This window comes from Zeugodacus cucurbitae, chromosome 3 (genome assembly GCF_028554725.1).
Source record: "Zeugodacus cucurbitae isolate PBARC_wt_2022May chromosome 3, idZeuCucr1.2, whole genome shotgun sequence".
Lineage (NCBI taxonomy): Eukaryota > Metazoa > Arthropoda > Insecta > Diptera > Tephritidae > Zeugodacus > Zeugodacus cucurbitae.
In genome coordinates, this window is record NC_071668.1 from 32624184 (window position 1) to 32636226 (window position 12043).

At 32.4% G+C, this 12043-nt stretch overlaps 1 protein-coding gene across 5 annotated transcripts; it reads left to right on the plus strand.

Moving 5' to 3' along the window:
* Positions 1–7175: 7175 nt before the first annotated feature.
* On the plus strand, positions 7176–11293 carry LOC128920428 (protein FAM200C-like). 5 transcript variants are annotated; one of them, XM_054227643.1, is made up of 4 exons: positions 7176–7968; positions 8027–8752; positions 8854–9270; positions 9342–11293. In XM_054227643.1, exons 2-3 carry the CDS (start codon positions 8029–8031, stop codon positions 9231–9233), a joined length of 1104 nt encoding a protein of 367 aa, XP_054083618.1. In that variant the 5' UTR covers positions 7176–7968; positions 8027–8028; the 3' UTR covers positions 9234–9270; positions 9342–11293. The 5 variants fall into 5 exon arrangements, 2 of the variants coding, with proteins under 2 accessions (XP_054083618.1, XP_054083617.1); XR_008470500.1 differs by having other exon boundaries at positions 7177–7968; positions 8854–9869; positions 9926–11293; XR_008470499.1 differs by having other exon boundaries at positions 7177–7968; positions 8854–9609; positions 9701–11293.
* Positions 11294–12043: the final 750 nt, after the last annotated feature.

The window sequence follows — 12043 nt, forward strand, 5'->3', positions numbered from 1 at the left end:
TTAACCAGCTTTGTTGTGGTAGATGAAGAGAATTTTGGAATTATTATAAATTCTTCTTTATCCAAATTACTTCTATAAGTATTTTTTGGCTCTTCCTTTTGTAACTGTCGATCAAAATTACAAAGCTCTTGAAACAATTCTTCGCCTAATTGTTCATATGTATGTATGTATATCATTTCAATTTCTTCATTGAAATCTAATTTGTTTTTCATATTCTGAATATCATTGTATAATGATTCCAAATATCTTTATCGTTACTTCCAAACTTAGATATGCCATTTTTCATTTGAAGGTTTCAATTTCCCTCATGATCGTGGACGTTTTTCGTCTTCGTTCAGTCTTCCACATTTTGGAGAACCTTATTATTATACTCTCGCAACAAAAATTGTTTTTTTATACTCTCGCAACAAAAGTTGCTAAAGAGAGTATTATAGTTTTGTCCACATAACGGTTGTTTGTAAGTCCTAAAACTAAACGAGTTAGATATAGGGTTATATATACCAAAGTGATCAGGGTGACGAGTACAATTCAAATCCGGATGTCTATCTGAACGTCCGTCTGTCCGTGCGTGCAAGCTTAATGAAACTTGGAACAAGTATTCCTTGGCACCATAAGAAGGTTAAGTTCGAAAATGGGCAAAATCGGTCCACTGCCACGCCCACAAAATGGTGGAAACCGAAAACCTATCCAGTGTCATAACTAAGCCATAAATAAAGTTACGAAAATGAAATTTGGAACATAGGATCCCATTAGGGAGGGGCACATTTATATGTAATTTTTTTGGAAAAGTGGGCGTGACCCCGCCCCCAAATCGGTTTTTTGTATATAACTCTCAAACCAATAAAGCTATATAAGCCAAACTTGCTGCAGTCGTTTCTTTTAGCCATTTCTTTATACAGTCCAAAAATGAAAGAAATCGGATAATAACCACGCCCACCTCCCTTACAAAGGTTAGGTTGAAAATTACTTAAAGTGGGTTAACTCCCTAACGAAAAACGTCAGAAACACCAAATTTTACATAAGAAATGGCAGAAGGAAGCTGCACTGAGATTTTTTTACAAAATGGAAAATGGGCGTGGCGTCGCCCACTTATGGTTCAAAAACCATTTCTCAAGAACTGTTCGACCGATTTCAATGAAATTCGGTATATAACACTTTCTTGACACCCTGATGACCGGGTGGAATATGGGCGAAATCGGTTCACAACTACGTCTACTTCCCGTATAACTCAATTTTGAATTCCATCTGATTCGTTCACTTTATAATGTATTCATAACGAACCAATGAAGCTAGCGGAATAAAACTTTACACAAATACTGTATTTGAGCTATGACATCACTTGTGGAAAAATTGTCAAAATCGGACCATGACTTTTCAAGGCCCCTGATATCGAACATGAAGAACTCACTGCCTAAGGTTAATTTTAATGTAATTCATTCCCTCTGAATTTTTTTCTTATAACAGTTTCTCTCTGTACCTGAAATGGTAAAAATCGGGTCATAACTTCCCCCAGATCCCATATACCTAATTATAAGTAATATTAAATTAAGTGAGCGTATAGTCTTCGATATATTGTATCTTGGTGGTGAAATCGGTTTAGGAATTACCTCAGTCCCCTTGTACTATTTATGATGATTTTCGTTATTCTATTGAACTTTATACCAAATATATGGGTCGACTTGTGTTATCTCTATAAAATTACATCAATAAATTGCGAGAGTATAAAATGTTCGGTTACATCCGAACTTAGCCCTTCCTTACTTGTTAAAGTTATACTCTTACACGAGTTCGGAACAGTTGCGATAATTGTTGCGCAACAGCAACATTATGCATAAACATACATATGTACATGTTTATATGTCATTGAACAAACACACAAACTTACATTTGTATATGCGTGCACGTAAGTTTGTCAACCACCAAAAATCAAAAGCAATGTTCTACAAAAACAACAAGCGCCAAAAATTTATGTCGATATGTTTGCATGCTCATACATATTTACGACAAGCCGATTTTCTACTAACAACGCAATGTAGCGTCGCGCAGGCGACCATCAATTTTTCGACTCATCGAATTTTACAGAGTCGTTTCAAGTGATCCCTCCGTAATTATAAATGCGCAAAATATGTATTGGATAGTATTGACTTACTATTAGCAAATATAAATAATTAAATGTATTTAAATATTCTACTAATTAATTTTAGTAAGAATCAAGACATAAAACAATCCATAATAATATGAGTTGGGGACATGGACCTCTTTGCCTGCGAAAACGCTACACTGATTACAAGTCTGTGACAAAAAAAATTACTATTTGCGGTCATTCGTTGTCCGTGGCAACGAAGATTTTACAAGAACCCTGCAAAAAGTGAGTCCAGTCTTAGACTGTATAAAAGACAGTCTTTCGTTGACTTACTACCGGACCAAGTCTAGACCAATCTCATGTAAAATCATAGGACCAATTTACATGGAGCATGTCCTAGGCTTGGTCTACCATTCTACCATTTATGCCGTCGACAGTCCAGACCAAAGATAGACGGTTTGGTCTATGCATAATACAGTCAGATGCTAGACCAAATAGACTGTACAAATAGTGCCTATTCTGGTCTATATATATTGCAGACCAAAGTAGATAGGTATTATGCAGTCCGATTGGTCTATGCATAAGACAGTCTCATTGTTAGACCAATCGACATTTGACTGTCTTATGCATAGACCAATCGGACTGCATAATACCTATCTACTTTGGTCTGCAATATATATTTTTCTAAAAATTAAAATTGCTGGTTTTTTATTTTGGTTTTTTTATATTTTTGATTTTATTCATCACATTTCGTTTAATTTAAACATTTAAAGTCTTCTCTTCTTAAAACTACGTATAATTTATAATAATGATTTCAAAAATAAAAAAAAAAACAATTCCTCAGATAATGATTTCAAAAATTAAAGAAAAAATAATCACATATTCAGTAAAAAAAAATCTGTTTTTATACTAAAACTAGATTAAAAAAGTCAATAGTGTTAATTATATTAGTTATTTCCGATTTTTAGTTTATTAACTGTGGTCAATCTATACAGCCTTTTTTTAACAATGTGGAGGCATTTCGATAGTTGCTTATCGGGCTTTTCTGACGTCGCCTGTTATTAAAAATAAAAGAAATTTAAGAATATATTTAAATAAAAATTAATTTATATACGTGCTTATAATTGCATCATACAAGGAAGTATATTTTTTGAGACAAATCTTGCCATGGACGCCGCCTACATTGTCTTCGTTGCACATAGATCTGGAGATAATTTCCTGGATCCCCCTTTAATAAGTGTTTTATTGCGTTAATCTGAAATGTTCATTCAAAATTATTAGTGGAATTTACGATAATTCATTTATTAAACTAACATATTCATTGATGTTCACCTCATTTATGGCGTTATTGATGCTTTCCATTTATAGTTTTTATAGGGAATAGTTTGCTTAAATTCCTCATATCTGCGTCCTTATTAGCAAGAACGCTTAATTGGGCGCCTTGCTTCGCCTGAGCTTCCATCATTTTTTTAAGGTAATTTGGAAAATAATCATTTTTAAAATTATTTGCATAAAAATTTTATTCAAAAAAATACCTAGCATGTTGTCAAATTTGGTGTTCAAATCGTCAATTTTAGCCTCCAACGATTTGCAACTTTCACAAGTTTTGTTATTGCTATTGCTGTTGGGGATGTTGGTATTATTATTGGTTTTGAGATAGTTGTTGTTATTGCTGCTGCCGCTATAGTTGTTTTCGGAATGAATTTGCGAATCATCTATAGAATTATTTTAAAAATTATTAATCCGTTATGAAAAGTTAGAAACAAAATATACTCACAAAATATTATTTCATTCTCTTTGAAGTCAAATTGTCTTATCTGATTTGTTTGTTGCTGAGTCATTTTCATATAAATATTTGTTTTTTTTTGTATTATTTTTTTTATATTCGTTTTGTTTTTTGTTATCTATTAAAAAGTGCAGCTATTTTATAAAGGCAATAGTAGAAAATTTTGTGAAGAAGGAAGCAACATCAATTTATATGCTACATCATCTGCTTTAAATTCTTCAATTTCTTCAGATAATGAATCCGAAAGTGCTATTCCTAGAGCTAATGAAGTGAATGGAGCTGTAAAGAACGGATGGACATTTTTAAACCGGACTGCTTCCAATATTATTTCTCCTGCAATTGACTTTTTAATTTTTTTAATTGAAATACGTATATCTGGCAAAATAACGCAGGCATTATCTGGTGTCTTTGAAATTAAATAAAAATTTTTCATCCTATAACTTGTAATTATATTATTTTTTTCATTAATTTCTTTTTTGCTTTCATTGAAAAAAAATTCTGAAATTTCATTTATATTTGCCAATTGTTGAACGATTGGTGTCGGCTTCCTCAAATTTTTTTAATTAATTGCAAATGATTTTCAAAATCATATGCTGAAAATGTGTAAAGACAACCCAATACTTCAACACAGTCACAAATATGGAGTAAACCATGGACGTTGTACGATACAGACTCCCGGCCAAATATAACTTCAAAATTGTCAACAAACAATTGTAACATAGCTCTGTCTGTACTCAAATTTCGTAAATAATTAGATGCACAAAAAAGAAGTCTACACGCGCAATGAAGAAGCAGAAATTCATAATAAAAATCTTCGTGCACGTGGTCTTTTAACAATAAGATTCCAGTATAAAGCAGAAATTGTCGAAACTCTAAGCAGAAATTGTCGAAACTCTGTTGCTTTCCAATGGTGAATTTTTTTGAAACTCCTTGGCAATCTAACAAACTCAACTCAAATTGGGATGACATTTGTTCTTGGCTACTTTTGCTCATTTTGTACTTTGATTTTTTTTTTCAATAATATATATTTCTTGCAATAATAATATATTTTCTTGCAGCAAAATCAGCATTTGTAATTAAATTCCCAATTTGAGTGGAATACGCTAATTTTTTTTTGTTTTTTTGGCTATTTGTGTACATTTGGAGCAGCCATGAGCTGATGAATGATGAGCAATACCACAAACAAAAGATTTTGCTGGTGCATCACATCTCGTACATTCAGTGGAATGAATTTGCCAGTGATGGCAACTCCATTATTTAATAAAATTTCCAATTCTGCAACAAAACTCTCCAAATATACACAAATATCATCAGGTTTAGTTTTTCCTTCGTAGATTGCAACAGGAAATACAACAGATTTATTACAGCTAACCACTTTCACTAAAATTGGCCATAATTGTTTTTGTGAAGATTTGAATAGAGGTAATCCGTCAGTATTTATGTCCACTATGATTTGAAGTAAACTCGAAATTCCTTCAATTTTTTGTATTTGGTTTTGTAAACCAAAATATATTTAATCACCAGGAGATACATCTTTTGTTGATATTTTATCCAAGTTTACTTGCATCAAAGTTGACGGACTTAACGGAACATCTAATCCACTTTCATTTAAAATTTTCAAAAGTGCATGCAGATTTTTTATAAGATATTCTTGCATCTAATTGCCATTTCCTAATTTTTTCAAGGAATGTTCTTGCTTTCGGAATTTCGTCATGAAATTCACAATTAAAACTGTCTGCAATTGTGTTTTCAAGAATGGCGTCATGACGCTCTTCTACCGCGTCATTTGGATTTTCGCATTAATCACGCTTCCTCTTCACTAATCTTCTCATGTGCCTTTTAGAATAACTAATTTTTTATTGATTATTTTAATTAAATTATATAAATTATAGCAATTACACTTAAATTTTTATCAATTTTTGTTCAACACTCACAATTCAAAACGACACGTGTTCACTTGCAGCCTTTGTTCTTTTTTGTGCTCATTAACATAACAAGTGAATATACGAGTATTTAGTTGTCATTCGGCAATGCAAAACTACATACCACCATCTAGTCACATTGGTCTAGATAAAAAGTAGATTTTCCTATTTATCTTTATACCACTGTTTTTGTGTTATAGGACCAATGCTTTTTACAGGGTATAAATGTACTACAAGTGCACATATTTACACACATATGCATGTAAACAAATTTGCGAACATTATGCGTATGGTTCTTTTGATTTTTTTTCTTTCGTTTCTGTTTCATTTCTGCGAATTCTCAACTAGTTTATGTGACTTTTAGTTGAAAATCTCTGCGTTTGCCGTTGAAAAGTTAAGACTATGCTTCACAGGATCATTTCTTGTAGTCAGTCTTCATGTACTTTCTTTGCAAATCGAAAGTATTACTTTTGGTTGGTGACATATTCACATGTGTATGTATTTTATTTCAATAAAATAAAATTTTTCAAATTTCTTAAGGTTGTGGGTTCGAACCTCACCCGGGGCAGAAAATTTTTTATTTAAAAAAAATTAAATTTTTTTGAAGTTATACTTCTTATACGACTTCGGAAGAATGTGTACGCATATGTATAATTGTATGGTTGCGCATTATTGGTTGATGACATATTCACAATGTGTATGTATAAACATATTTGCATGTGTATGTAGAAGCTGAACCAATACTGGCATTTATCAGAGAGAATTTTTCATTAGAAATGATCAATTGAAGAAATGATCCTACGACAAGAGGAGGTACGACTATTAATACGGTGTTCGCGAGAAATATAGATAAAATATATGTAAGACATTTCATATCGTATTTTAGTTATTATAATCCAATTGTAAATATTATAGATATCAATCCGGCAGAACCCAGAAATGCCCTGTTTGTATCACTAACAGGGCTTATATGGCGTCTATATAAATAACAGGACTTTTTATTTTGCCTGGGCTAACAGGGCTTTTTATGTTGCCTGTGTAAATAACAGGGCTTTTTATTTTGGCTGAGCTCTTTCGTAGGCTCGATAGGACCAAATGTAAATTTATCCAGCTCGAAGGACCAAATATTAAAAAACATTCGAACATCAACTTTTATAAAACAATGTAGTTTCTAACAAACCTTACCGCTGGTGGGGGAAAATAATTGATAGTCTAGCCTTAGTGAGAATTTAATTCATTCTGGTTTTATTTTCATTTTGTCACAGCTTAAATACAATTTTTGAATACATCTTAAGAACTAATTATATGTGTATGTGTATGTGTGTTTTATATGTTGCACGATAAGGGGTTATTTCAAATGCACACAAGCAATTGCCCAAATGTATTTTTATAACCAATACGTTATCCTGTGCATACATATAAATATGTTTGTTGCATATTAATGCATATATGTTTATGTGGTTATTAAGAAATACATATTTATGTTTTATAGCCCCTCGGCTTTGCTAAGACTTAAAAGAATCCATGTTCAATGATATTTGAACACACGCCTATTACTGAAAAGCGGTAAACAAAAGGAAATATGATTAATAAATCCAACAGTTTTTTTTAATAAATTACATTTCAGCTGAGAGTTCAGGCCCGCATTGACAACAAAATTAATTTTTAAGCGAAGATATGAAATAAGCTAAACATGTTTCATTTGTCCATTATTTAGCTATTAGCTTGTGGTGGTCAAATAAAACACGCATATTATGAGGATAAACAAATCAGTACGCACAATATTCAAATTACAAATATTACATTAACATGATCATGCCCGAATTAAAATGGTCGCAGGCAGTGTTGGTACATGTAGGGAAAATTCCCTACACGTAGGGATTTAAGTCGAAAAAAATGGACGTGGGGAAAAAAGGACAGATTTTTATATACAAGTAAAATGTAGGGATTTTTCGACAAAGCAAAATCGAAATTTCTATGTAATTTTTTTTCGGTCAAAATGCAAATAAGTCTATTTGGTAACTTTTTATCAAGAATATGTTCGAATGGCAGCATTAAATCGGTTTCACCTTCACGTTGTCAAAGGCACCACTCTGAAAAAGTGTTTGTATGGCAGCATGCTGGCGTCGCATATAATTCGTTTGCCGCTTTTAATTTGATTGCTGACTTTTTGTGAGGTAAGTCTGAAGTAAATTTAAAAGTTTTTGCTTTTATTGACAAAAACCATTTTTACAGAAATGAGTTCTTCAACGGAATCGGACGAGAGTATTGCCAAAAGCCGCAAATATCGTAAACAAAAGTTTACAAATAAGTTGCTTGGAAACGAAAGATTCAAGGGTTGGTTACAAGCTTTGGCCGGTGAGTCGTTTAAATGCAAATGCGCTGCCTGCAACAAAATTTTAAATTGCGGCAAGTCTGATTTATTGAAACACTCAGAAACAAAAGCACACCAGAAAAATGTAAAAGCCATAAGCAAAACGAGCAAATTGAATACTTTTTTTAAGAGAAACGTAAATGCAGAAGGGGATATAGATAAAAAAAAATTTGAAATAAGACTCAGCATGTTTTTCGCTGAACACAATGACGCTTTGACAGTGGTAGATCACCTAATCCCACTTTTGAAAGAAATAGTGCCGGATTCTGAAATTATAAAAAATGTTGATCTTGGGAGGAAAAAGTGCACCAGCATAATAAAAACTGTAGTAGCAAAAGAAGAAAAGGACAACTTGGTAAATAAGTTAAAAGCAAACCCGTTTTCCGTAATGATCGACGAGAGCACAGATATCGGCCTCAATAAGCATATGTGCATCCTGGCCAGGTTTTACGACGAAGAAAAGGGACGAGTTGTGGTAAAGTTGTTGGATCTACTACCAATAGGAGCTGATTGCACTGCAGATGCTCTGTACAAGACTTTTAAGGAATTAATGTTATCCCTAGGAATTCCATTTAATGACATAATTGGTAAATAAAATAAAATGGTCATATGTATATTCTTCACATATATGAATATGTATGTATAAACATAAATTTTAAAGTCGTTTTTTATTCCTTGTATTTTTAAGGCATGTGCAGCGACGGCGTAAATGTTATGGTCGGGAAATGCAATTCATTCGCTTCCAGGTTGAATAATTACATTCCAAACGTGGTCGTTGTAAAATGTATTTGCCATTCGGCCGCAATTATTGCAAGTAAAGCTTGCTTAGCACTGCCAAGAGCACCCGAAGATCTTTTGCGGCAAATCGGTTCGTATGTCTCTGGAAGTTCCAAGAGATGTGCGCAATTGGAAGCTGTGCAGGAAATGTTAGGTGGGAGGAAGAAAAAAATCCTAAGGATGTGTGCAACTAGATGGCTGTCACATCATTGGTGCGTCGAAAGTGTTTTAGAAAACTGCGACGTGCTTTTAGAATTTTTTAAGCAAGCTGGCGCGCAAGATAAGTTGTAATCTACAGAAATTATTTCGTTTGAACTCAATAACGAGTGTAATAGAGCTTATTTACATTTTCTTAAGTATGTCCTCAACTATTTTAATACTTTAAATGCACTTTTTCAGTCCAAAGTGCATGTTCTTCAACGGGAATCAGAAAAAATATTTTTGAGTCTAGGTCAAAATTTCATTAAAAAGTCGGAACTTAATACTACTTGTGCTGTTAGATCACCGCATATTTCTCTACCAATCGAAGAAGTTTTTTTTTGGCATGAGTGCATCGATCTCTTAACAACTCTTCCGAAGGCTGCTGCAAACAAAATAAGAATGGATTGCCTGCAGTTTTACATTATTGCTTTAGAAGAAATACAGCGAAGATTGCCCCTTGGAACAGGTATATTTACAGAAATGGAGTTTTTAAGTCCCGAAATTGCAATGGGGGTAAAAGGAAACAAAAATGATTTCACATTTAAAAATATTTGCAGCAGATTTAATGTAGATGCTTACGCCCTTCTACAAGAGTGGAGAACTTTTGAGTTTAATTTTACGAGCGACGAAGAAGATAATCTTTTAAAGATGGATACTGAAGAGTTTTGGAGCAATATCACTAAAATGAAAAACTTTTCTTTTTCCTACTATATCAGAATTAGCCAAGTTTGTTTTAACACTACCACATGCCAATGCAGATTCCGAAAGAATTTTTTCTATAGTTACAGATGTTCGTACGAAAAAAAGAAATAAGTTAAGCCATGCAAATTTAACTTCGATTTGCATAATCCGCTCTGTTTTGCAAGACGAAAATCTAAATTGTTACATTTTTCAGTGCAAGGAATCGCATCTAAAAAAAATGACAGCGTCTGAACTCTACGACCATCATTATTTTTTTTTTCACTGTGGTTACATCATGCTTAAAGTATATGTTTACGTGTTTTTTGTTTGTTTAGTTTTTTTTAACCAAATAAATTAATGTCGCCTTAGTTAACCATCCATTTGATTGGATCATTCTTGTTGTACCTATGCTAGTCTAATTCAAAACATCAAATGTATTTAAATGAAATGAATTTTTTCTTTATTTATTTGTATATATATACACTAGTGAAAAAAATTAAGGGATCAAAAATAATGTAATAATATAAGAAATGGTCGTACAAGAAATCGATTAAGAAGGAAATTATAGCTCCAAGTGTCTAGTTTTTGGATTAGAACTTAAAAAAAAATAATTTAACCTCTGCGGTTTTTGAGTAATCGTAGCAAAGCCAGCAACAAAAACATTTTCAAAATTTTTTTAGTTTTTTTTTTTGGTCTACGGGCGTGGAAAAAATCTTTTTAGCTCAACCACTATAAGGATCGGATACTTTGTTCATTTAGCTTTAATTTGGTTTTTTGAACAGCTCGATACGTCCACTTCTCACCGAGATATCGGTCTTCAAATGGAAAATGATCATTTTGTCTTTGATTATCGATATCTCAGCAACCAATGATCGCACAGAAAGCTAAATGTGGGTTTCAAGAACTTGAATGAATTCTCCTTAAAGACTATCCATTGCTTTTCCAAAAAAAAAATTTTTCTTATTGTCACATGAATTTAAAAATGCAACAAAAAAGGGCTTTTGGTGTTTTTTTTGGAAAATCCAGCGCTAGATCGAAAATATTGAGGAAACCACTAATGTTAAGTGTGCCTTTCACAGTTCAATATGTCCACAAAAACCCTACAAAAAAATCAAATTAATCCAGCCAGCCGTTTTTTTCTTCACTTGATCAAATTTTTGAAAAAATTAAAGGATCACGTTTTTTGATCTGAAAAATTCATAATTTAAAAAAACGAGAAAAAAATCGTTTTTCCTAGCTTTTCCACATTTTTGCTCCAGAAAAAGCTTAAATTTAAAACAAAGTTAAAAGTTAAAGTTCTAATCCAAAAACTAGACACTTGGAGGATTTCTTGTACGACCATTTCTTTCGAAGTTACGGCCTGTTGAAATTTGCCCAAAAATTTGGAAATTTTTTCTGATCCCTTAATTTTTTCCAGTAGTGTATATATGTATGTGTACACATACAAGGCAATGGTGCTCATATTATATTTTTATGTATTATACATATTTAATATTCTAATAAATGTTCCAATTGTCTAACCTTTTGTACTTTAAGGTCAAACTTTTTTGTTTTCTTTTAATATTGTAAGAAATGATTGGTAAAACTTGTAGGGAATTTTGTGGGGAAAATTTTAAACAGCGTAGGGAAAAGTGGGGATTTTTTCCTTCTTTGGTGGGGATTTTCCAAAAAATTATGTACCATCACTGGTCGCAGGTAACATTTTTTTAGCACAGATATAGATTAGTCTTAACTAAAATATGAAGTGACAAAAATCCTTTTTATCCTGGTTCATTAGTTACAGGAAGTTATAGGCAACAACTAAATTATTATAAATAAACTAAACACTTTTCTCATGGCTGATTTTTTTTTAATAACTCTCTTTTCTTTATTTATGTATATAGTACACCTTGTTTTAAAATAAAACAATAATTTTTATGTTTTTGAACCACTTCAGTATAACTTTTTCGAGAAACTGATTTTGACATTTCCACTCTGCCAAGAACGCCTACTGAATGAACACGAGCACAGCTCATAACAAAGAAAGTAATTGTAAGCTTGCACATCACATAAGTCTACATAATTGAAAAATCCGTTGGTAAAACAATTTAAATAACGAGAATTAGAAGCCGATAAGTACATTGGGCATGAAAGATTTAAAAACAATGAACCAACAACTGTCAATTACTGCAATATATTGCGCGCCGAGGTACACAGCAGAGAGCTGCAACGGATATATC

Bases quoted from the DNA above. Each gene is read 5' to 3' on its own strand.
- LOC128920428 (XM_054227643.1), top strand. From the start codon at position 8,029: ATGAGTTCTTCAACGGAATCGGACGAGAGTATTGCCAAAAGCCGCAAA. The intron at 8,753-8,853 runs GTAAATAAAATA...TGTATTTTTAAG, and splicing joins TCCATTTAATGACATAATTG to GCATGTGCAGCGACGGCGTA.